A 26,045-nucleotide genomic window follows, 5' to 3' on the forward strand; every position below is an offset into this window, starting at 1 on the left:
ATAGCTTTTTTAAAGTAAAATCCAAACGGTATAACGAGTAAAACTTGTGTATATGTCTTAGGGATTTAAAATTAAAGACTACAATAAAAAAAATCTTAAAATTAACTTTAAACTTTAAGTTTGAAATTTAAATTTTAGGTTATAAGCGTAACCGCAAACGAAAAGACAAGGGTTCCATTTTTTCTCATTTATTTAAAAAGGTTTGGCTTTTCTACCTTATAATGTTTGAGCTCAGCTCATGAGCCGGACGGAGGGGAGGGGGTGAGAGACAGCACAAGAGCAGGTACAATAGCAGGCTATAAGTCAGTTATAAATATATTTTAAAGAGATGAGAAGGGAGAGAGAAGAGACGTGGGCTACTAATTTATAACCAACTACACACAGGCTCACAGATAAAATATGTGTATGAAATGTGGGACCATATATTGATGTTTTATAGGTAACTATTGTATGAATTAGCTATTGACCATAGATGAATTGAAGCTATTAGTCGGCTATACTATTGAACTTGCTCTAACCTCCTCCTCATCATCGTCTTGGCCTAGAAGAAGCAACAGCTTCTAAACTCTCTCTCATTGGATCATTCAGCTTTTCTCCGACATAGCCGTAGAAATGCAGAATCTCTTAGGATTCGGGGTTCGGATTGCCGGGGGGAAACAATTTTTTCGCCTGCGCGGGACTCATGAGCTGAGCTGGTGATCAGTGCTCACAGTCGCTTTGGTGGTCTCATGCTACCGCATGTGCTGTGCTAAAGCTAACACACACACAGAGATTGGGAAAACCAAAGGCAAGATTAATTAAACGCATTGCTAGGAATGAAATAAATTGACCTTTTTTTCTATTTACCAAATCTATTTATAAAAAAGTTTAGCCTTTTCTCTACTACTTATTGGTATTATTTTGTAGAATCAACGTTTTCAGCATGAATGAAGGGAAAAAATAAATGAATAAAAAAGATTATTGGTATTCTTTTTGTAGAATCAACGTTTTTCAGCATGAAGGGAAAAAATAAATTAATTTAAAAAGAGTAAAACAGTGGAGATGCGGGGGATCGAACCCCGTGCCTCTCGCATGCAAAGCGAGCGCTCTACCATTTGAGCTACATCCCCTCTCATGATTCTTATGGAATAATTAATATTCTCTCAAATACTACAGTAGCATTTAAATGTTTGCTCCAAGACCAAACAACTCGGTCACATCGGGACGTTCCATAGATCGGTTGATTCTTTGTCAAACATCGAATCATCCATGTTCGCCAACATTGTTCTAGGCCGACCGGAATATGCTAAATTCAAAAGTTCAATTTACCGTTTTGCCAATTTATTATATTTCATCCATCTAACTAAGTGTTTTTAAGAAACTTGCCTCGCATTTACAAAAACAAAAGAAACTCGGGATTGTTCAAACCGACAAAGTCAAATTCTGATCACGGTGAAGATGGCTCTACGCATGCGTCAGTAATTCAGTATTGGGCCTCAAGCAGTCAAGCAACACGAGTAAAGGCCCATACAAGTCGCTGACACCTCGCGACATGGGCCTGCAAAAGCCTGGTCGAACCGTGGTGTGTTCATTTTGTTCAAAATAAATTTTGTGACACTTTGTCAGATCCTGCGCATGCGTTTGTTCATTTTGTTGCCAAAATAAATCTTAATAAAATTGACAATGCTTTATCTTGTCACACTTTGACGTTATCAAAATTTTGGCAACATTGAATGCTTTTAGTTTGTAGCCTTACCATCAAAATTTGTATCTTTTGCAAGATTAAAGCATCTTGATTTCTGACACATAACCACCAGGAATGCATTACAAGACGCATGTAAAGGAAGCATATTTGGTTGATGTTTATTCCATGGAAAGCCTCAGTTCCTCAAGGGAGTGCTAGAGAAGTGTACAACATTCTTAATTTTAATTTGAAGTTCAGAGACCGCAGATGATTCTGTCCACATCACAAAACCATTTTTCAGTCATACAGAGGGATTTTAACATCCATTAGGAATGCACACAAGTTGCTCTCCTCTCCTCTCCTAATGCCCCCATGTTACATATGCCATCTACTATGGAAGTCCAAGAGAAAAGTCCAAAATGTTAGAATGATTGACAGTAGCTAGAACCAAACTGGAACTTAAACAGGACGAATGGCTGGTCAAATCTGTAGATATGTGTGAATTGAAGAGAGGAGTTGTTGGTTGCTGAACATTGGTAGTGAAACAAAGCAAAGGAAAAAAAAAGAGATGCCACAGCTCATTATATTTGTATTTGGTAGTACATTTGATCATTCACAGGACATTGACGCTAGTAGTTGCCACTTCCTTGTCAAAGTTTACGGTACAAACGTTGGTCTAAACTATGGAAACTTCAATGCCATAATGATCACTCATAAAAATTCATGATTTCCTCGGATTCAGGTCTTGGGTAAATTAGAACTCTGTTTGCTGGTGAGAAATTCATGTGACACACTTCATCTTAAGTTGTAAACCTATGCCATATTTTTGGTGGTATCTACCATTAATCAAGTGGGAGGCCATGAAGTTCGCAATGATTGAGGAGAAGCAATACAAGAGCTCAGCAATTCACTTGGAAATTTAAAAATGGTCAAACATGTTTACTTAGGAGACAGATGGTCCATGGCCAGCCTCTTCCATGTGGACATGCAACTTTTTCTTTTTGCAGTACTGGTTGCGTGTTTTTTTCTCTCTGGTTAGCACCATGACATTTCCACTTGATATGATTAACTAGGCCATCCCATTAGTAAAAATTAATCTTAACATAACATCAACATTGTTTCAGCTTTGCTTATATAGACCTAGAGTTTGAATGGTCGATGGCGCAATGAAGAAATGTTAGTCATCGGTTTCAGACAAAAATGTAGATTCAGTACTGAATTGGATAAAATTTTCATCAGGAGGTATTGAACTGAATATCTCCCTCGCAAAAAGACAGAACTGATTCTGATTAACTGAATATATGCTGTCCAAAATCAAATTCACAGACGTAGGAATCCCAATGTTATTGCAGAGGTTTGATTTTTTTTTTTTGCAATAAATACTACATAGTTAGGATTTCCAGGGTCTAAACACTTGACTCTTAAATTTGAAAATCTTATATAACAATAAAATTCAGGTGGGAATTTCCCCCGGGCGAACCATCTTATTAAAAAAAAAAAACTTGACTCTGAAACCATGGACAATGCTTTCTGTGTACGACATGTTTGGGGCCGATCGGCCGTACCTCTCCACGGCGAAGTTAGCTGCTAGCCGATCTGAATCTAAAGCACAACATTATTGAGATGCTTATATATTCTGAATGTACTCTTGGGAAAAAAAACGAATGTCCGATCTGATCACTAGTCATGACTCACTATAATTGTATCTACTAGTTGTTGCATACTGCCTGCCTGATGGCAAGAGACGGTATTGGTCAAATGGAAGCATCTCTCACATGGTCGGCACTCGCGCATATATGATATTATATCTCTAGAAAGAATTATGCATCATGTGCTTAATGTGAAGCATTTTCATGGATTATATCCGAAAAGCTCAAGAAAAAGGAGATTTTTCAGTCAAAGAGAACCTTACCAATTTCAGGTCTGCAAAACAAAATTGGGATATCATGGTAGCATGTTCCACAGCCACTTGACGCATGACTACCTTCTGCTGATCCATATATTCCACAGAAGCTGCCTAAAAGTTACAGGCAGGGAAATATATGTGGCATGTTCTGTGCATGTTCCCAAGTAGTGGAAGCAGCGTGCCTGCACTTGCATCTGCATGTTACTGCTACTGCAAGCTAGTGGTGTGTACCAGCTACAACAATATATATAAGCTGCCATTGCTCTCCCCTGATGATCAGCTGCCATACAGTACAGACATAGAGTACACTGCAACCACCACCTCACAATCGATCGAGCAGACCACACACCATGAAGAAGAAGGCCATCTTCTTGCTCCATCTTCTCCTCACTGCAGCTGCTGCATCACCAACCACCGGCGGCTTGTTGCATGACGACGGCAACAACAATGCAGCAGCTGCTGCTATGACTATGAGTAGCAGGAGGTTGCTGCAGCAGCCGGCGGCAATGGCAACCAACACCTTCAGAGTCAATGGCGTTCATCAGGCGAGCGGGAAGCCCAAGGTGGAGTTCGACGCCAGCATGAAGCCCAAGCCGGGGAGCAACTTCAATCCCAGACATAATTAGAAGAGGCTGACATGCATCTTCAGCTTCTTTCTGCTACATCTCCATTTTAGTTAGATCTAGCTAGCAAAATTTTGCAGATATTTGTCATTTTTCCCAAGCTTGTTTTAGATAGTTTTAACCCAGTTTTAGTACATGATCATCTCACAAGTGTTATCACTAGACACTGGTTCCACTAAACTGCTAGATTAGTAGCTTGTAGCTTAATCAGCTGGATGACTGACATCCCGTTAGGAAAGCCGTTGGGAATGCTAGCTCAATCCGCTATTTAGATCGATATTATTATGTGAATGCTTCTTGTGTGGTCCTTTTGGCTTCCTATCTGTCACTAGACTCACTACCAGCAATCCTTTCTGTTTCACGAGCTATTGCCTCATTGCCTGGACTTGAACAAAATCAACACAAACAGCAGTGTGTATTATTACTGGTCCATAATTGCTCATGATGCCTTGTATCAAAGTTGAGTTTATATATACCTGAAGCACCCATCAAATATATTACTACTGGCTTACTATTACTGTGGGAAACTAAGCTTTCCACAGAGGGCTTGTTTTATTCACAATGCAAACTAACCTCCCTTCCTCTGAGCTAACGAAGCCACCACATTCTCAGGATCAATAAAGGAAACGCAAACAGAAAATTTGCATACATTTGTATTAATAAAATAAATGAACAAATAAACTTGAACGTGACAAATATTTGCAGTTAACAGCTTCAGGTAAAGATATATATATGGATATGTGGCTTCTCTAGCAAACTAACAAAACCACAGGTAAGTTCTACCCATGAGGAGCCCAAAAAAGGTTCTCACTTGGGCAGCTCTTCAAGTAACAATGTAATGCCAACGCTTGTTTGTCTCAGGACTAATAAGATCAGGCTATGCAAAAGAGAGAAAAGTCTAAGCTACTTCACATAACCAAGAGTTCAACAAACTCTTCAGACCAAAAGGAACAGTTATACATCGCATAAGCCGCAAGCCTATCCTACAAATTTTCCCAATTCATAAGCATTAATCCTGCTTCACGACACATGACTCGCCAACTATATATCAGACCAATCCTTGGGGATTATTCTTAATATACAAAGTTAGCACAAGGTGCTTCCTTTATAACCTGACAATTGTTGTAGAATCATCATTGCCGTTGGACAGATGGAGACTGCTGAACCTGCACTGGTGGGAAGAACCCAGCACCTGGTGGTGGAAAAAATCCAGTTGAGGTCGGTGATTGCTGTGGTGCCTGCGGAGACTGCTGCTGCTGGGGCTGGCTCTGGTTCTGAGATTGTGAAAGCAGAGGTGGAGGTGGCAGTCCACTTGGTCTTGGAAAGCCTGCTGACATAATGTTGGGCAGTGGAGGCGGAGGCGGAGCAGAGCCGCTCACCATCCCAAAAGGTCCAATTCCAAACATTCCTCCAGTATTTTGACCGAATTGTGGCAGAAGAGGTAATGGAGGCGGTGGTGGTGGAAATGAACCAGGTGCTTGGTTTGCCTGTGTGCCTCCAAGAACAGGCGTTGCTCCAATCTGTTGTTGCACCTGTGGCACTTGCCCAAAATATGAGGAAGCACCCATGTCACTGCCATGTATGGGGTTCTCAACCCTTGGCTTCTTATTGCTCTCAAATCCTGGAGGTCCTGCAGAGAGATCTCCAGAAGCTGAACCACCATTCCTTGCTTGTTCAGCCGCGAGGGACGAGAAAATGGAAGAGAGCACCTTCTCAGGAGCTGACAAAGATGCAAGCTTATCTGCCATAGCTGCTGCAGTTTTTTTGGGCTCATCGCCAACAGCACTAGACGTGGCAGGAAGTGAGGTTGCTGGATGCAGTGATTGAAACTGGGGAAATATTGGCATTGCTGCTGAATTCTGCATCATGGCAGTTGTTTGTCCTGGTGGAAGCGTAACCATTAGTGGACTGGAACAAGACCCTGCACCATTGTTCAGGGCAACACCAAGTCGTTGTCTTAGTTGCATGGCATGGTCAGCCTTTGCTCGAGCAACCTGTTGTCAATTAAATCAGGAGTAAGCAAAAAATTATTCTACTAGTTTCTCCAGTAGCTGCTTAAAGCCTAAAATACCCCTACCGTGGCAGGAAAGATGCCATGATCTTAATTGAGATGGTAGATAGCAACATCAACAAAGGCCAGCGGATAGGATGCTATATATGGGAGCAGAAATTTGTTTGAAAATATTCTAACTTAATATGCAATGGCATGGCACTTGTTTGGACCAAGGAGTTAGCAGGTTAACTATTTAGAACCTGTGATCAATAGCAATGCATATGCATGAGTACATCACTGCAGTGCAGTCACATCTTTCTATTAGCACATGCAAAAGCCACTTTAACTGATAGCTGATGCTGTAGAGATGGATCAGATGACCCAATGTACTGGCGCATTACATAGTATGTCTCTTGTAACAGATAAAGAGAGGAATGTCATACATAAGCAAATATAAGTTGGAACCGGGAAGCAGTCTAAGTAGGAAACGGCATATTGCCTTGTAATCCAGAAGAGGCCTCAGGGTTGCAACGGGAACTTTTAGGAAGCAGGTTCGTGCTTGAAGCAGGGTACTAGATTGGCAGACCATGGTTGCTCTAGTGCTTCTGTCATAAAGCTGAATTGTACAGCAGACTCAGCATCTGTCTTTGAGAGAATTTTAAGCAATAACTCCAGTTTAGAGGCTTTTTTTTTTTTTGTGTTGGAGCATGTACTCCCTCCATCCCAAAATATAGCAACTTCTAACATTCAAAATTTGTCCCAAAATATAACTTAACCTACTTCTCAACCAATCACAACCTTCCACCTTTCAATTTCTCCACCTACTTTCCCTATTCAATTTCTCTCAACCAATCATGGCCTTCCCCTATTTAATTTCACCTACTTCCTTATATCTAACTCTAAAACTTATTGTATTTTGGGACGGAGGGAGAGTGTGCATCTCTATGTGTTCCCATGTTTGTTTTTGCCTTTCCTCGCTGTATTGAGCCTGGACATGTGGACATAAATTCATGAATGGATGTACTCAACAAAGCAAAGCTCAAATTGTGTACACATGTCATGGTCTCGTGGATTCAACAGGGCATCTTAAGCTGCGGCATCAAAAAGTGGTTATAGCACCTTGTGGCATGGGGAAAATGGTTGGCTCAGTAAGCAGACACTGTAATACAAAAGCTTATGGGTCCATGAAAATACTCGGCATAATGGTGCAGTTTGATCCTAAAATTTCACTATAATTGGGCAAGAACAGACATGGCATAAGAAATAGAATGATCGAAAGTGACTGTGCAGTGAAAGATGAAGCAATGACAAGGACAATAACAAGTGAGAATGTATAAAAGAATAATCCTTACATGTAACTGATTGCGAAGAAGCTCCGACTTTGCTTCCTGTTATATAAAAACAAAAAAAGCATGAAGCTATGAACGCAATCTTATGCCATTGAGGCAGAACATTTGAAAGAAATGTAAAAGATGCTCAAGACCTGTTCGGTGAGGGCTTCTCTTAGTTTGTTGATTAGGGTTATTCTAGCCATGTTGACGCTTTCAAGTTGCTCAATGCACTGCTTCAGGACTGCTTCCTGGCCTTGAAGATCAGAAATCAAGGGTGATGCTTGCTGAATACCTATGAAATAGAAAAGGAGTAAGGCATCATAAGTGCATAGATTTTTAATCAAGAATTTATGTGAAAACATTACAGTGTCAAAGCATCATCGCTTCACATCCAGTGACCAATTTTGTAAATACAGAAATTTAGGTCTCATATTATCAGAGCTAAGGAGCATTTTTAATAGTAAACTTTGCAGTACAATATTTTCATTTTTCGTTCTGTAACTCATCAAAACATTAAGTCAAATTTGAGGATAGCAAACAATCCATAATTATGGTATAGCAGGCACCATCCAGAACTCAAGGAACTATGTCAATGTAAAACAACATGTTAAGCTGCTGGATGTGCTTCACCGAAAAGAATATGTATGCTAGACTAACACTTGCAAAAACAAATATGCCAAACTTCTTTCCTTTGGCATGCTGCAATCATGTCATTATATTTTTTTCAGAGATGATTATAAAATTATATACAGCAATTCTCTGTCAACATGCTAGATCATTTTTATGTATTTAAGATGTTGGTTTGGTCTAGAATTTACATAGAAGATCAGTGTAAATACTGTGTTAATTTCCTTTCTCAAGAGCCAAGACTACATCTCAAATGGATTAAGGACATGATGGAACTGGAAGTAAAATAGCTCTGGAATAATTATGATGTGATACAGGCCAAGGTATTAATCAATGATAGATTTCCATAATATAACAGACCTAGTGAGATGAGAAAAATCCTTTACCTTGAGTACAAGCATCGTCTACATCTTTATCCATCCTATCCAAAAAACTAACAGCACTATTGCATTTGTTTAAAGCTGTGTCTTCATCAAAATGCTGATCAAGCACAGATTGGTATGCAGTTACAATCTTTTCTGGCATCCCCCCAACAGTAAGTTTCTACATGAAAAGACAAACAACAAAAATAGCTCTCTCAAATTCGTCACAATATACTGAATCCATCCTCAGCACAAGAAAACGTTTTTTTTCTTTGGCACAGGTCAAGAGCTAGAAACTTACTTTTGTTGTTGTACCAGAATCTTTCCGTACAGCTTTGGAAACTGAAGAGGGGTTGGAGCTTGGATTTGAACTATTGCCATTACTACCCACTGCATGAGTACTGCCACCAAGAATTTCATCTTTCAGACCTTCAATACGGGTTCCAAACACCTTGCGCTCATCCCAAATCCCTATCTGTAATTGTAAATATAAAGATTTTTTTTACTTTTCAGGTTTTGTTCTTGTAATAGAAACAATAAAGTATATAGACAATTCCAACCATTAAAAATGTAACAAGAAATTAAGAATAACTTACTAGCCTTCCAACGACTTTCTTTCCATCTTCTCCCCCATTGACATAAAAATCTTTCAGTAATCCAGGAAGAACCCTCCAGAATTCATTCACAAACTCTCCTCCCTTGCGTTTACTGTTTTGCAGGATATCATTTGACAGATAGAGGAATGATACTTTCTTATCCTTATTTGCACTATTGTACTGCTTCTCCCATGTATCAACAACCTTTCTGGCTCTCTTTCGGTGAAAAATGCACCAATTCGAAAGTGCTGCTTAAGAATTAAGGAAACAGGCAAGCTACTGCAATCTAAATGCTATGGTTAAAAATATGCTGCAGAAAATTGGTATCATGACTATCTGTAAAATGTATGTGGTAAGACTTGCTCAGAAGATGCTACATAGAGCTTCGAGTTCCTAATATGTAAACAAGAAGACATGATATAATCATCACGTAGTTGCGTAAAAGCTTCCATTCTTCTTTAAATGACCAAAAAAAAAAAAGCAATTTCTGGTTTGTTTAATTGATGACAATGTATGATACGTCCCGACCTAACTAATTAACTGACTTAGAAATGAAGATAAATGGCCATAAATTAATAAAATGCTGTTTCTCCATTTTCCAATACAGCCTTAGAGCAACAAAATGCTACCACACTCTTTTGAACATAGATTAATAGATACCATCAGAAAAATCAATTCCAGAAAGATAGTTTAAGAAGCAGTCAAGAGATTAAAAAAATGCTGTACTATAATACCAATACCCTAATAGAAACAACCAAAAGGAACCAAAGCATGTGGCATATGATCAGTTCCGCTCATCAATTTGTAAACTGTGTGGGAAAGCAATTCTCCTCCAGTGTACTGTGTACAAGAAACCTAGATAAGTAGATAATCTAAAAAATAATACTACAATGTAACACAAAGCCCTAATGCTCATAATAATTATTTGTGAATCTCTAAATACAGTCATCCTCAAAAGACGTTGAAAAACATTTTTTTCCAAGAAAGAAACAGAGTGTTACACATCAATCAGAAAATGCTGCTCATTGTAACACAACCACCTCACAGTTCATGCCAACATTTGTTATTTTTCTAAATATAAGCATCCTCAAAAGATGGTGAAAAACATATTTTCCCAAGAAACACAAAACTACAAAAGAAAGGAAAGCATGCATTGGCTGTTTTGCAATAACGATTCAAACTAGTGGCAAATTTGCAATTGCCCCAAATAAAACAATGTTATACAAACTTGATTGCAGACACACCATAACACTGATAAGAAATCCAAATGTTAGACAGGCTCCTTTATTTAGATCTATATAAAAGAACAAGTAAATCTAACAAATTGCCATTGACAAGTGCTTTATTCCAAGAAATGCCATCGACGGACACAACTTCTAGAAAATGTCATTGTACGAGTCTATTTGTCTAAGAAATGTCATCACTGTTAGGGTTTCATCCATTCATCTCTGTTAACCCCATCACATTTTTGGATGGAAAGATCGATGAAACCCTAATGGCAATGATATTTCTTGGACAAACGTGCTTGTACCATGGCATTTTCTGGAAGTTGCATCCGTCGATGCCATTTCTTGGAAGGGTGCGCTTGTCAATGGCATTAATTGAATTTTCTCAAAAACAATACATCAAAATATGCCCAAAAGAATGATCCAGAAGCTACAGTAACATTGGTCACACTGACTTGTTCATATTGCATCAATAAGTAGTTAAGTACCAATAAGTGAAACACGATGCAGTCTAACAGCAATAAGCACTATTTGGAACAGAAGAAGGTGAATATTAACCAAACAAACAGTGCAAGGACCGATATACGGAACGCCAAGTTGATATCCTAGGTCAGTTGTACCAATCCACATTGGAATTTAGGGTTATATTCATCCGGAACAGTAAATCAATCAATACTACGAGAAAGATAAGGTCCGAGCGACCAAATTTGCAAGCACACGAGAAAGAAAGAAAGCGGAAACAAAGGATACTCTGGATCCTAGTTGCTGTGTTGTTGAGCTTGTTGAGCTTCTCGACAAACGCCTGCTCGCTGAACGAGCCGCTGCCGCCGCCGCCGCCGCCTGTATTTTCCGGTTTTGCGTCCGCCTTCGTATCCGCCATCACGAAGGCGAGGGCGAACTCCGCCCCTCGCGAAGAAGCTAATCCACGGGAAGAAATTTATGCTTGTTGGGCGGGCAAGATCGAGGCAATCCTGGCGCGGAAAATACCAAAGGAACGCGACCTGAATTAGGAATTTGAGGTGAGAGATTGAAGGTTGGGAGGTTCTGGGAAGGGGGAGGGGGGTGGTGCGTGGTGCGTACCTCTCGGTGGCGAGCTCCTCAGCTTGAATTTGCCGCCGGCGAAGAGTGCGGCGTGGGGAGGGAGAGGTAGGAGGAGGAGAGGGTTTGGTTTTTTTTTCCCCTTTTCCGTGCTGCGTGTTCGCTCGCTCTTGGGATTCAAGGGGTGAGGGTTTTTCACGCCACAAGTCCACGACATCACCGTATGGTGAAAAAAAAAATACTGAAGCATTAATTATAAATATCATTGGATTTTTGTTTTAAAGATATAGAAGTAAACTAAATATAAATATTACTCTTGTCATTATTCTCGTGAGATTTAAAAGTACGCTTAAAATAATCCACTATTTAAAATAGGCTTAAAAGACATTAAATTGTGTAGTGTGCACTCTTTTTTTACTATAATATTGGCTAAATAAACATAGTTACGACATACCATCATAGTCATACGTAACGGTTAGATATGGTTACTCTACTTTCAATTATTTCTAGCAAAACATAAAGATTTTACAAAACAATAAATGTTAGAGCCCGGCTACACCACGGGATACCGTTCGAACGGTAAACATAAAAAAAAGACAACGTCTGCGCACCTCTCATCTCCGCCGCCTCAAGCATCCGACGGCCTCCAATTGGTATCATGTGGTAAAACTGATATCATCTGGTATCATAGCGCCACACGACGAAGGCAGCACGAATGACGTGGCAGAGTGCAGGGAGGCATGGAGGGCAGACAAAGATCGACGCCGACGAGGAGGCTGGCGGAAGAGAGCGGTGTGGATAGAGATCAGCGTCACAGGTAGACATCAGCGCCTGACAGAAGGGAGTCGCCCGACATGAAAACGCGACAGAGGACGGCGCCGGTGACGGCATGAGCGTGGGGAGAGCATCGGTGGGGAGGAGCACGGGAAAGCTACGCCAGCAGACAAAGGAGCAGCGCGCTAAATGGAGGAGAAGCGGCACCACCGATGCTCCCATCCAGACAAACTGTCGTCCGCTAGTATTTCACTAAATGTTAAAGGTAATATCTATACACTGTAACTATTCAAGCTAATTTTGTTTATTATTTATTCCCTACTATATGAACAAATCTTTCACATAGACTTTTTATACCTATTTCAGTTAGAAGTTGGTGGTGTAGTTATAAACGGATTATTTTTATTGTGTAGATATGTTGGTTGGTCTTTACCTGAAAAAGTTAAATAAACACCCCTAATTACATAATAATACTAATAATATGAACTTTCTAGATTTAGGGCTTAGAATAGAGGACTTTTTTTGAGAAATTTCATGATAATTAAACTAACAACCATGAAAATTCTATAAAAATTCATACATTCCGAGTGAGCTCTTGAACTAGATATGAACTTTATGTCCATTTATGCTGACCGGTTTTCAGTATTAACATATTTATATGTCTGTTTAGAACAGAGATAGTAATCATGTGCTCCTCCATTTTTAATATTATTTTTAAATAAATTTTTAGTAATTTAGAAAGCATGCTCGTGGAAATAAGCAGAAGTTCCCTTAAGAAGGAACATGGCTATAAAGTATACTAAATGATAAAACATGTCATAATGAAATAAATGATACTTACATGAACTTTTGAAATAGCCAAATGATCTAAATATATATTTAAAAATTAACATCGTGTATTTTAAAATGGAGATAATAAAAGATAAGGGAGCAAAGAGATGATTGCTTTCTTGTTAGCTATTTGCTCAGTTTCACACCGTAAGACTTTGTTATCTTACCTTGGTTTTATATGAATACAATAAGTCTAGACATATATACAAATTATATATATTCATCAACCGATGAATTAGACAAGTCTGAAAAAACTTATAATATAAAACATGTGTAATACTATATACGATATACGATGTACGTACAAGTACAATACTGATAATTTTTAAAGCCAAACTCATTAACTGTTTTGATATATTGGTGTGTAGAGGATGATGTATCTTAGCTTTTGCTGTATGTACAGAACCAAATCTTCACGTATAACATACAAGTACAACATTGATATTTTTGGAGCCAAATTCATTATGAACTCCTTTTCCAACTATTTTCTTTACTGCTTATCGGACCATGTTGTATCGGGTCGTCCAACTACTCCAACGCATTGGCCTAGACACGGCCTAACCATTGAACCAGGCCGGCATGGGCCCGACACCACCAGTCGTGACATGCCATGTTTGAGTCGGGCCAAATGCTTGTCATGGGCCTTACGGTCATCTATCACTCACATTATGCTAAATGGCAATTTTTTGAATTTTTGAATTTATTTATTAAATAATTTATAAATTAAATTTTGCATTTGAGAAAATCACAAAACTAACCTCCTACCACTCTAGAAGGACGGAAAGGTGACGTGGCAAACGGCCACTTGGCTGCGAGAGACGACCGGAAACGATGGCACGACCAATTTTACGTTAAGGGCGGCAGGCTAAATGTAAAATTCACGGTGCTGCTTGGGAATTTTGCGATTTAAGATACATATATGTATAATATATTAAATTGTTTAATTACAAGTATTATCTTGGTTCAGTGGTCATTGTCCCACTCTTCTATCTAGGAGGCCAGATGTTGAATCCTCATAGGAGATACCACTAAGCGGTATTACTTGTGATTAAATAATTACATACGTTATACACCTATGTATCAAACCGTGGTTCAATCAAAAAAATCTCTGTTCAATCGCAAAATTGCCAGGTGGCACAACGAATTTTACATTTAGCCCTTTGCCGCCCTCTCGTTTTTGGCCGTCCCTCGCGGCCGAGTGGCAGTTTGCCACGTCACATTTCCGCTCTCCTAGAGGGCAACAGGAGGTTAGTTTTGTGATTTTTTGAAATACATAATTAAATTTATAAAAATTTAATAAATAAAATCCAAAATTCAAAAAACTCGTTCAGTGGCCTCATTGAATCTAGTCACAACTTATACAGACCGAAGAAAACAGAGAAAAAACAGTAGAAACAGGTAAACCAATGAAACTGTACACTATGCAGCTCATTTTGTTAAAATTCCTCATTTCCAAAGTACTATACAGAGCTAGTAACTTGTAATCAAACGGATCCGAATACCAAATTAAACCTGATCTATAAACAAAAAAAAGAACTAATGCATTGAAGCGCTGCTAGATGTTGCTCCGTGACGCTCAACGTCGGGAGCTTCACGCATGAATCGGATGCGGCAGAGAAGACTATGCTTAGAATGCCATCTCCATCTGCTTGCAGTTGCAGGCGGTAGAGCTGTTGGCCCTTGGCGAAGTTGCCGAGCAGCTGGTAGGAGCTCACGGAGCCATCCATGGTTAGGCAGAGATCCTCGGTGCACGCCGTGACCTCCTCCTAGAAGCGACAGAAGGGGATCATGGCGGCGTCGTCGTCGTGGCGTAGCTTGCGGAGCTTGCAGAGGCCTTCCCCGAGCTCCATCATGGCGCCACGGTGGTTCTGCCGCACACCGTGACACACTGTCATGTCTAATCACATCACAAGTTGCTTATGATTAGTAGTAAGGCACACGGAGAAGGAGACGGTACCTAGTTGAAGAGGTGGTGGAAGCCGACGGCGCACTGGAGGAGGCCATGAAGCAGCGTCCGCGTGGGCTCCTCGGCGGTGTACCAGAGCTCCTCCACCACGTCGTGGCACGCGTGGAAGTCCCCGCCGTTGAACAGCGCCACCGCCGTGCCGAAGCCACCAGTAGCTTCCGGTGACGACTCCTCTTCTTCTTCTTCGTGGGCAGAGTTGTTGTAGTCGTACTCACCCCGCGCTGTGAGCAGGCGGCGGCGGCACCGGAGGTCGGGACGACGCTGCTGTTGTTGTTGTTGAAGCAGTGGTGGGTGGGCGTGGTGCAAGAGACCGTCCGCCGCCGGCAACAGTTTCCTCTGTGTGGTGGCCCCGCACAGTTGCGGCAGAAGAAGGCGCGAGGAGGGCGCCACCGCCGGCGCCATGGGTGCAGAATGAAGCTGCCTGCAAGAGATTGGTCTGGCTGCTTTGCACTGCAACACAAATGTGTGACGTACGTTAGCACTCCAGAAAAAAAGCAGAGGTCGAGATCGACTCATGCATGCACAACCAATCAATGAGAGTGAGGGAGTCAAAGTGTTAAACAAAAATATCTTCTATACTAACTACGCTACACTACAACTACACTAGTACTAGTACTGTAGTACACTACAGGCCCATGCAACATTTCGAGTTTCCCTTGTCCTGGCCTCCTTACACAAAACGGGCTGCTTCGTCACCCACAGAAGTGGACGGGCCCATGTACATGGGGATTATATTCGATTTTTTTGGATTTTTAATTTTATTTATTAAAAATAATTCACAAATTTGAATTTTTATTTAAAAAATCACAGATCAAACCCCCTTCCGCCCTCTAGGAGGACGGAAGCCCACGTGGCACACGGCGCGACAGACGACAGTGAAGGCAATGACGGCGGCTTGGCGAATTTTTGCGTTTAGCTCAAGGGGTTTTATGCAAAAATACAAAATTGCTGCTCGTGCCCGAGAACTTTTCGATTAAACCGTGGTTTGATATATATATGTATAACGTATGTAATTGCTTAATCACAAGTACTACTTGGCTTAGTAGTCACTGTCCCTCTTTTCTATCCCAGAGACTAGAGGTTGAATTTTCACATAAGCATATTTTCTTTGATCCTCCAAGACAAAACATTTTCTCCTATTTTTGCCGATCAGAAAGTTTAAGAGAGTCGCGGTGACCACTGAGCTAAGTTAATACTTATAATTAAATAATTACATATGTTATATGTTATATGTACGAAACCACAGTTCAATCAACAAGTTCCCGAGCGCAAGCAGAAATTTTGCAATTTGAAGGCGGCAAGGGGCCAAATTATAAAATTGCCCCCATGCCGTCAACGCCTGTCCTGGCTCCCTCACCGTTGGTTGCCACATCACCTTTCTGTCCTCCTCTAGGGGATGACAGGAGGTTAGATTTATAAATCTTGAAAACAAAAATAATTTTATAATACTATTTATCTATACTATTATAGAAAGCCATAACGATTTTGGTATGAATTTCGTTCGTCGTCCGTGTACTGTGCTGTGACAATATGTAGAACGCTCGCGCCTGATCAGTTTACAAAACGAGTTGGTGGTCCAGTGGTAAGCCTATCCACTGTAGGAAAGAGGTCTGGGGTCCGATTATCTATATTTATTTTCGTTTCCGCTAGCTGCCAAGCAAACCGACGATGCAGTCGCCTGTTTATTTTTAATTTTTGGCTAGCTGCAAACTAACCAACGAGGCATTTGCCTGTTTTTTAAAAGAAAATAAGGAGATCGGAGAGAACTTGGTTGAAAATTGTTAATAGGGTTTAGTGTGCCTCCGTCTTTCTTTACAGTCAAAATACCACCCATCTTATTTATTTTTTATGATGTTTAACACAATTTAATATTATCAAATATAAGCTTTTTGGCGCAACGAATATTTCTCAAATTAATTATATTTTGACCGTAATTTACTATTTTGACACACCACACAATTTATTTTCAAAACTTATTTTATAAGTTATTTTAATTTGTACAATTAAAATTAACTTGACAAGTGCACTGGTATTTTTTTGCTATATCTACTAATAATTGTTCTTTCCTTTAGTACTTATGTACAATCTATTATATATATATATAAAGCAATTGAAAAATAAGCTTCCATGTTGTCTCTAAATTCTGAGATTAATCAAAGAAAAAAAGAAAATAAATCAAACAAACAAAAGAAAAGTTTGATCAATCGGACAAATCGATATCGATAAAAAGAAAGAAAAGGAGTCGGACAACAACGGCGTGATGATGGTGGCGGTGTGTTGTTTATAATGCATTACTGTATTACTAGCTGCATATAATTATGTTTCTATATATCTCAAGTCTAAGTAATAGATCTCTACTACACTTTTGATGTAGCATGTTCATTCTAATAAGCTCAAAAATCCCACGTTAATAAAAACAAAAAGAATCTGATTAGAAATACAATTTCAAAGTCTATGTTTAATAAAAAAGAATCTAATTAGAAATATAATTTCAGAATTAAAAAATAAAGATCAATTAAAAATAAAAGAGACCCTGTATAGATAGAATTTATAACGATACTAGTCGCACAACATGCGCGGGCCATCGTACTAGTTACAATTATTTTTACCCGTAGCAACGCACGGATAATTTTATAGTATTTAATAAAATTAAAAATTAAAAAAATCCATTATATTCGGCTTGCACACACCAACCGCAACCAACATGTCATGACGTCCTGATCCTGTCAATCACTTCCCGCGTCTCCTTCCCGCCAACCGCCGAAAATTTCCCCACCTCGCTCAGCGAGGCATCGATTCGATTTGCTCCCTCCCTTCTGCTCCTGCTCTTGCTAGGATTCCTTCATTTCATCTCCCTCCCATTCTTCTAGTTTACCAAATCGATCCAGCGTCGAGGGAGGGGAGGGGGACAGCGATGCCGCCGCTCTCGTGGCGCCACCACACGCTGCTGCAGGGCGCTGCTTTCCCGCGGGCCCCTCTCGGAGCGCGACTTCCACGCCCTCTTCGCCGCCGTCTCCGGCGGCAAGTACCCTGGTATGTATGCTTCTCCACTTGCTGCTACTTTATTTTTCTCCTGCTGTTCCCACTCCTTGCTCCCATTACTCGCACCACAGGTGTTCGACGTATTGCCCCTCTAGGAATTGCTGTTTACTTGAAGGAACGTTACCTTTGCTGGTCCAAGCTTCTCTTAATTTAACGTAATCTCATATTCGGTTCAAGCCTGGTTTAATCAGCTAGTGTTATTATCCAATCATAACAATGCCAAGGGTAATTTTATATGACCTCAGTCTGGTTTGGTCTGGTCTGAGTGTGACTATCCCCTTATCCCCTAACTGATTTTCGATCACTTATGTTCTCTATAATGGCTTGCAGCCACTCATCAGCAACTGTTCAACGATACACTCCTCAAGATCAACAAGGAGCTCTCATACTTGCAGTTTGAGTTACGAGCATGCATACACCAGTATGACGGTACAGTGTATTATGGAGTGGTCAACAACATTGCCGATGAAGAATCAAAGCTTGGATCAAAGTATTCCGTGCCACAGATTGCGTTCTACAAGGGATTGGTATGCAATCACTTTGCTTTTTGTTATCTAGCTCAATCTAGCATTTGATATATCCATTTAACTGTATCAACAATGGTTCTTGGCAGTTGGAAGCAATAATTCATGAAGCTGCAAATGATGGGAGCATAACCAATATTGACGCTCTTAACACGCGGATCGATAACCAGGCTTAGTGTAACAATCATTCTGGGAGCTTTTGTTTCTGTTTGAGCAAAGCTTTACACGTTTACTGTTGCAAACTTTTATGATGCTGCCGCAAATGAAAGAATTATTTGGTTTTCTGCTCCCCACGTCGTAATTGCAGATGGTTCACAGTCACATGACAGTCAATCTCGTCTGCCTACTTCCATTACTAACTTCTCATTGTCCCAAAAGGAGAAAACCCTTAATGAACTCATACAAGATCGTTGGCTGTCATACACTCCCACAGGCAAGATTGGTCTTGGCATACGATCATTTCTTGATCTCCGAAGCTGGTTCCGCAATAATGACATCCCATCGTGTGAGGTCTGCAACGAAGCTGGTATAAAGGTGTGAATATGTGATTATGATTTTTGCGTTTGCCTTTATTTTGTTACGCATGGTCATATATTCCACTAATGTTGTTGTTTCTGTATCTCTGTTATTTTTTATGTTTGAAAACAGGCATCGACGTGTCCTAATGAGGGATGCAATGTAAGAATTCATGAGTACTGTTTGAAGAAGAAATTTTCACAGAGAAAGGTAATTAGCTATTTTTAATTCCACTGCTACACGTGTGAATAGAAATGGGCTGCTAAATCTATGTGTATGTAGGCCTCAAGAGCCTGTCGTGGTTGTGGTACCGAATGGCCTCGGTCGGAGGTTGAAGATGATGGTGCTGAGCAAGCTAACGAACCTGAGGAAGATCAGGTCCCATCAGCCAATCGTCGTTCAAGGACTAGAACCAGAGCAGTCAAATCTGAACTGGTGGAAGAAAATGAAAGAACAGGCCCATCAGCGAGGATGACAAGGAGGAGTTTGAGAAGCACTAAAGCTGAAGCTGTCGAGGAGGTACGATCTGCAGGACCTTCACAGCCAACCAGGGCATCTAAGAGAAGGAAGAACTGATGAGATTGTTCTGTTCTTGCTAATGAGATTTGCAGGTTCCTTTTGTCATGTACAGACAGTAGCATTAGGTAATCCTTTTGAAGTGGCAGGCAAAGTTGCAACTTCTAGTTCGGGACGAATATATAGCTTTAGGATGCTCTTGTCGCTAAGACACTAACTCCTAAATCTTATTGGAAGCTTAATGCTTTCATTTGACAAATCAAGCCTGGATGTGACAACTCAGTTTACTGTTAGGATGGGCTCTCTTTCGTGTTGATGTTAGCTTCATGCATGCTGTTGTGATCTTTTCTATTGCTTGCTTCTTTGTTTATCTCACGGCATTGTGTGATTGCTAACTTGTGGTATAAACAGAGAATGGAGGTATCAGAGGAAGACCGAAAAAGGAGAACAGAGAGGCAGGTTTCAGGGTTCTAGTTTTCCTGAACCTCGCCAGCCAGTTCAGAAGTACTTTCTTATGTGATGGCTTGACTATTCGAATAGCTTGACGTACTCTTCATTAGCCTTTTATTTTTGATGGGGACGTATTATACTTTCTGACGCAGCGGAGGTACATACTACTAGTATGTGTATATATACATATATGTAGCTCGCATGTGGTAGGGCAAAAGAATAAAATAAAAGAAAGATGGGTGCTATTAGTTTTAAGAGAAAAACCAAATACGTCACCCCCTCCCCCATTGTTGTGTTTTTTTAATTGATTTCTACTTATTCTTAAACTGCCATGCTCCTCCTGTAACTCAATCTTGCACATAAACCCCCATACAAGTCACCCCATCCCTCGCATTCCGTTGTTTTGTTGATTTCTCTTTATTCTTTCAAACTGTCATGCTCCGTAGGCCTTTAGCGTGTCTCTTGTCGTCTTTCTGGAGCTGAAATACAACCGTAGGAAACTTAGAACTAATTTGTAGGGGTGTTTGCATTTTCCCATATTTTAAAAGGATTGTTTCTTGCATATGCATGATTCAAGTGTTGCATTGGGTATTTGGATTACACGGTGTTAGTATGACGTATGAGTAACTAACTAACCACTCCGCTGGAAATTCTTAGACATGCGTACAGCTAGTTGCACGCGTTTGCACGAACGACACGAAGCTGGCCAGTCGCTGTTTAGACAAAATCAGGGGATGAAGTCAGGCGAAAGCATCCAACCATGCTCTCGTTATCACAACACGCCAATTGGTGAACACATACATACTGTGCTAGGACTATAGTACACACATTAGCTAAGTATATGTATTGCGGTTTGAGTAAGATGATGGTGTTTAGTTAAGATTATATTAGATGTAGGAAGGAAGCAACTGCCAAGAGAAGAGCGTAGTATATGTATCCTACAGGACAAGCTACAGCTATAAATTACTCTGTCATGCAGACCTACATTTCCCTACGTTTCATTTGCTTAATTAATCCCCCTCCTATAATTAACTAATCAAGGTGTTGACGACAGCTCAATAGTCAATATCATATTACTGTGCTACTAATACATAACCATGGATCTTCAGAAAGCATTCAAGGGGACACTTTATTTTCTCTTAAAATGTTTATAATCCGGAGTTAACATTTTTTTTTTTTTGGAAAAGGAACAATCTCTCAAATGAATGGCAACATCTAGAACATAACCTTGGAGTAGGACAATCAAACAAGGTTTCACACTGATGCTACGGTTTGGTGAATAAAAGATACAGGGGAAGAAAACTTGCAACAATCAATTTGGACGATTTCGTTTTTGCCGTCAGCACGATTACACATCGTCAAGTTATGAACAAGAACAAACGAAGAAAAGTGAAGAAGAAAGCGAAGGTACATGACGACTCGGCAAGTTGATACCACACCAGTTAAAGCCAAGCTAGCAGCACAGGGACACCAGTTGACTGACTTGTTAGCTACACGCAGGGGAACTAAGCAACTGTAATTGTAACTTTGTTCCTTGTTTTAATGCAGGGGAGGAGGAGCCATCTAATTGGCAAAGCAAGATTAAAGGGAAATTGCTATGTGTACGACTCAACCATCCGACTTATGTATGATCTAATTAATCAACGGTTACAGTACCACTCACTTGACCCTATTTGCCTAATCAATGGTTGCAATGTTTCAGTTGTACACAGATGATGCAATTGAGTCGTACGTATAGAATCAAATCTACGCTTATTTTGTACAGTGACAGAAACTTATTTGTAACACAAATTTCATCACATACACTACATCTGTAACTGAGCAATGTAATGTACTGAATTTTAGTGACAACCCGGACAAATTCATTTAGTTACTGCTGGGAGACAAACTACCGCAGCAATATCTGATTAATTCATTCTTCATCTGTACCAACAGAAGACAGAGAGAGATCATCTGCGTTTCACCAGTTACATCTGCAACTGAAAGTTTGCAAAATGTCACACTGGTGGTAATCCACTAATCTGCTCACCAACAGGCAACAGCTCGAGATATGCACCTCAAAATTGGATACAAATTATGAAATTAATTCAATGCACAGGTAATAACTACTGTAATATCTCTCTGTTCAATGCACAGCTGTTACTAGCTATAGTAGGAAGTAGCCGTTAATGCACTGTCCATCGGCCGACCGCTAGCGGCGGGCGGCGACGCCGGCGCCGGCGATCACCACCACCACCAGAGCGGTCGGACCTTGACTCTGCACCCTCTGTTCACCACCGCCGCCACCCTGTCGGCCAGCTTGTCCACCGTCACCTCGCACCTCACCTTCACGTCCACCGTCCACGTCCGCAGCACCTTCCCGAACCTCACCCTCACCGGCACCGTCGCCTCCACCGTCAGCGGCACCGCGCCGGCAGCGTGCTCCGCGGCGAGCCGCCTCCTCTGTTCGTCCGTGAAGCTCACGTCCTTTCCGGTCAACGCCGTGGTGAACACCGTCACGTTCCTCGGCGCCTGGTGGAACGCGGGCCACGGGCCGCCGGCGAGCTGCTCGCCGGAGTAGGAGACGGTGACCTCCCCGCCGCCGCGGTAGTCGATGCCGATCTTCTTGTTGGCGCCGTTGTCAGCGCGCACGGCGGCGTCGATTTGCGGCGTTAACGACGCCGACGAGGTGAGCGCGTCGAGGCCGCGGATGGAGAGGGAGGCGACGGAGAAGGAGGGCGCGCGGGGGCGGAAGATGAGGTAGACGGCGCCGACGAAGGCGGCGGCGAGGGCGGCCAGGAGGAGCACCGCGCAGCAGGCGGCGCAGCACGCGCGGCGGAGCCGACGGCGGCGCAGCGGGCGCGCGGACAGCTTCTTGAAGCGGCGCGCGCGGTCGGGCGGCGGGACGCGGAGGACCTGGTCCTTGGGGATTTGGATGACGTACGTGCCCGGTGAAGGCGGCGGCGCGCGGCGGAAGCTGGGGTGCAGCGGCGTGGTCTCCGTGGCTTCCGGCGGAGGGGAGGAGGACGGCAGCGCGGGCATGGGGTGGACGCGGTCGGCCATGGGGGTAGGCGAGGTGTTCGACGAAATGGAGTGAGTCGAGTGACCGAGTGGTCGCTTGCTCGCCGGATTTATATGACATAATACACGCAGGAAATGGTCATCTCACACGTTTAACTTTTTTTTCAACGTTTCACTATTGTCTTAATAAAAATTTAGTATAAATATAAAAAATAACAAGTCGTGTTTAAAGTTCTTTTTATAATACATTAAGTCACAAACAAAATAAATAATATTTTCATATTTTTTGAGTAAGACAAATGGTCAAACATTGTAAAAAAAAGTCAAACATTATAGAACGGAGGGAGTATTAGCCACGGAGCAATATTTATAGACTATTCAACCTTTCTTTAAAAAAATTAAATATTTATATAGACGCTATGTCGCTATATCATCGAAGTATATTATATCTAATGAATTAAAAGTTATTGTTGATCAAATTACAATACTACATATAATGACGGTGATTAAAAAGGGTTAAAGTTAGTAATACTAAAAATTCGCACTTTGATTCTGTTCATACTCGTTACTATTAAATACTTTTGCTGTCATTTTTCCGTTGCTAACATTGTTAGAGGACGTGCTACTTTCATTTAATACGGTACGCAGAAGTTGGTGTGATAATTTGTTGATTTGATCAAGAAAAATGACTAGTAGCGTGGGTTTGATTACGAATGTGAACGAATGGGTCAAATAATATGGTGTTTGACAAAAAAGAATAGGCGCAAGCGTTGTGATCAGCAACTGATCGATGCTCGTTTTTGTTTAACACCATATGTTAAACTCCGACGATCCTCGCCGTCTGTCGCCGGAGCAAGTAGGGCCGGCAAGACAGCAGAATCAAGAACAGAGCCAAAGAGAGAAGAGCGCGCTCGAAATCAACGGAGAGAATGGGAGTTACCTCGTCGCGCCAAGGACGGAGCCTGCTTGACGCCGTGGAGACCTCTCGGTGGGGCGGGGTTCTCCGACGATCCTCGCCGTCTGTCGCCGGAGCAAGGAGCTCGCCGGGAAGTCTGCCAACAAAATCAAGAAACCAGGGACAAACCGAGATCGACGAGCACGAAACTAGAGGAGAAAACGAGAGTTGGCTCTCGGAGAGAACAGCGTACGCTCGTCGCCGTGGAGTATTCTTGGAGCGGAATGCGGCGCCGGGAGCGATGGCGCGCCGGCGCCGGTGAAGGCAGGTGAGGCGAGCGGCGAAGGCAGAGCGCTTCTTGGTTTGACTGCCTTATATGGGCTGGACTTGAGTAGTGGGCCGTACTGGGCTCCACGTTGGTAATACATACGGGCCGTGCCATCAAGGAAATTTTTTTATTAAATAAATATTTTTAGCAAGTAATTTTATTACTAAACCACCGGGTAATTTTTTTCCAAAACTGAACCTTTTGACACGCCAGTGTTGGTGGCGTGACAAGACAACGCTGCTACACAGCCTGGTCGGCGTGACAGTCTTGTCACGCCAATGTCATGGCAAGCTGTTTCATCACACTAATGTTGGTGGCATGGCCAAAAGATTCATACGACGAAAATATTTTTTCCAGAGGTTTAGTAATAAAATTATTTATTAAAAATATTTAAAAAATAAAAAAATTGCCATCAAGCCTCTCACACTTTTACTGTTCTTTTTCTCCTTCCGAAAATGGATTTTCACCAAGTAAATGGCAGTTTCAGGTTTCACTGTCGTTGTGTTTAGGCAAATCCATTTAACATATCCCCTTCTGTCCTGTAACCATAAGCTCGAAGCCTCCATCCAAGTTCCAAGGGATGCACTTTTTTCTTGTTAGAAAATGCATTTTGACAACTCCACCATGCACGCTTGGCCACAACATTCAGTTTTGTAAACTGTCAGGTAATGCCATCCAAGTCCAAACAGCAGCTGATCAAACACCTGCTGCAACTTGCAAGAGAATTCCACTTTTGTTATTGGCAGTTTGGCACGGAGCTAGCAATTTAAGAGAAATCAAGCTGCATCAAGAAAGGAACGAGGTCAGCTTGGCCATGTATAACTCAAAGCATATGCAGGAGATGGATGCAGAGCTGACATTGTTTTGGAAAAAAAGCTTGTGCTGTTTGTACATAAACATAGTTAACATGACACCAAGACCAACACTGTTGTTGGCCTAGTGGTTGACTTCTACAATGTCCAAACTAATATGGAAAGAATAATGCTACAGAGTCAATGCAATTGACCAGAATGCTGAACGCTAACACTTTGCCAATGTAACTAATGTCCTCTGACTATATTCCATGGCTAGATGGCCTATTGGAAAGAAGAAAATTCTGGTTGCAGAGATTTACGAGTTCATGGATCATTCACAGAGGACATGAACTGGTAAAATATGCCAAATATATACCTGGTAACACAACTAGATGCTTATCACTCAATAACATGGCAAAGAATATTATCAAAATGCTGTATCTATCATTGTTGCTCCATCCTTTCATAAAAGCTTTATATATACTCCCTCCCTCCAGTATTTTATATTTAGGCACTGTTTCTTTTAGCTTAAGATTATTGTAATGTAGATTATTGAGTCAGATTACTATAAACTAGATTGTTATAATCTGTAGTAGAATAAGCTGTAAGTTGTTTCTTTCCGAGATTATTAGAACCTAGATTATTGGGTTTGCAAGTCTAAAGAGGGAGTGAGTGGTATGATGGGTAATTTTTTACCCAATAATTTGGAAAAAGCTCACCTAAATGAGCTTATCAGATTATAATAAGTTAGGCTCCAGATTATAATAAGCTACTTCAATAAATTTTCTGTTTCTTTCAGCTTTCTCCCAATAATCTGGATTATAATAATCCCGAGCTTAAAGAAACAGGGCCTTAACACGGTTGGTTTTTGGATCTATATATTTGATCTTTGTTTTATTAAAAAATTATATATTTTTTATGTTTAAAAAAACTTTAAGCATGGCTTGTATTTTTGCATATCTATATGAAAAATAAGATGATGTAAAAAAAATAAGGGGTATATATTATCGTTTGCCTCTCAGATTGGTAGGAGAATAAATTTTC

At 41.1% G+C, this 26,045-nt stretch overlaps 2 protein-coding genes, 1 non-coding gene and 2 pseudogenes across 4 annotated transcripts; 1 reads left to right on the forward strand and 4 right to left on the reverse strand.

The window, feature by feature from the left end:
• Positions 1–1,036: 1,036 nt before the first annotated feature.
• Positions 1,037–1,109, reverse strand: TRNAA-UGC. The gene has a single exon. It is a non-coding gene; the product is annotated as a tRNA-Ala (tRNA).
• Positions 1,110–4,848: 3,739 nt separating this feature from the next.
• Positions 4,849–11,552, reverse strand: LOC102719625 (actin cytoskeleton-regulatory complex protein pan1-like). Of its 2 annotated transcripts, none has more exons than XM_040528867.1 (8): positions 11,408–11,552; positions 11,078–11,298; positions 9,102–9,349; positions 8,807–8,980; positions 8,530–8,686; positions 7,669–7,808; positions 7,538–7,573; positions 4,849–6,186 (listed from the first exon to the last, which is right to left on the reverse strand). In XM_040528867.1, exons 2-8 carry the CDS (start codon positions 11,205–11,207, stop codon positions 5,326–5,328), a joined length of 1,746 nt encoding a protein of 581 aa, XP_040384801.1. In that variant the 5' UTR covers positions 11,208–11,298; positions 11,408–11,552; the 3' UTR covers positions 4,849–5,325. The 2 variants fall into 2 exon arrangements, with proteins under 2 accessions (XP_040384801.1, XP_040384800.1); XM_040528866.1 differs by having other exon boundaries at positions 11,078–11,328.
• Positions 11,553–14,423: 2,871 nt separating this feature from the next.
• LOC102719905 lies at positions 14,424–15,437 on the reverse strand (annotated as a pseudogene).
• A 2,230-nt stretch (positions 15,438–17,667) lies between these two features.
• On the forward strand, positions 17,668–19,793 carry LOC102720186 (annotated as a pseudogene).
• Positions 19,794–21,741: 1,948 nt separating this feature from the next.
• Positions 21,742–23,080, reverse strand: LOC102720468 (NDR1/HIN1-like protein 13). Its single transcript, XM_040529046.1, has one exon. The coding sequence runs from the start codon at positions 23,024–23,026 to the stop codon at positions 22,208–22,210; it is 819 nt and encodes a 272-aa protein (XP_040384980.1). The 5' UTR covers positions 23,027–23,080; the 3' UTR covers positions 21,742–22,207.
• Positions 23,081–26,045: the final 2,965 nt, after the last annotated feature.

Source organism: Oryza brachyantha, chromosome 11 (genome assembly GCF_000231095.2).
Source record: "Oryza brachyantha chromosome 11, ObraRS2, whole genome shotgun sequence".
Lineage (NCBI taxonomy): Eukaryota > Viridiplantae > Streptophyta > Magnoliopsida > Poales > Poaceae > Oryza > Oryza brachyantha.

Bases quoted from the DNA above. Each gene is read 5' to 3' on its own strand.
- LOC102719625 (XM_040528867.1), bottom strand. From the start codon at position 11,207: ATGGCGGATACGAAGGCGGACGCAAAACCGGAAAATACAGGCGGCGGC. The intron at 8,981-9,101 runs GTAAGTTATTCT...TTACAATTACAG, and splicing joins AGAAAGTCGTTGGAAGGCTA to ATAGGGATTTGGGATGAGCG. The intron at 7,574-7,668 runs GTCTTGAGCATC...TTTATATAACAG, and splicing joins GAGAAGCCCTCACCGAACAG to GAAGCAAAGTCGGAGCTTCT.
- LOC102720468 (XM_040529046.1), bottom strand. From the start codon at position 23,026: ATGGCCGACCGCGTCCACCCCATGCCCGCGCTGCCGTCCTCCTCCCCT.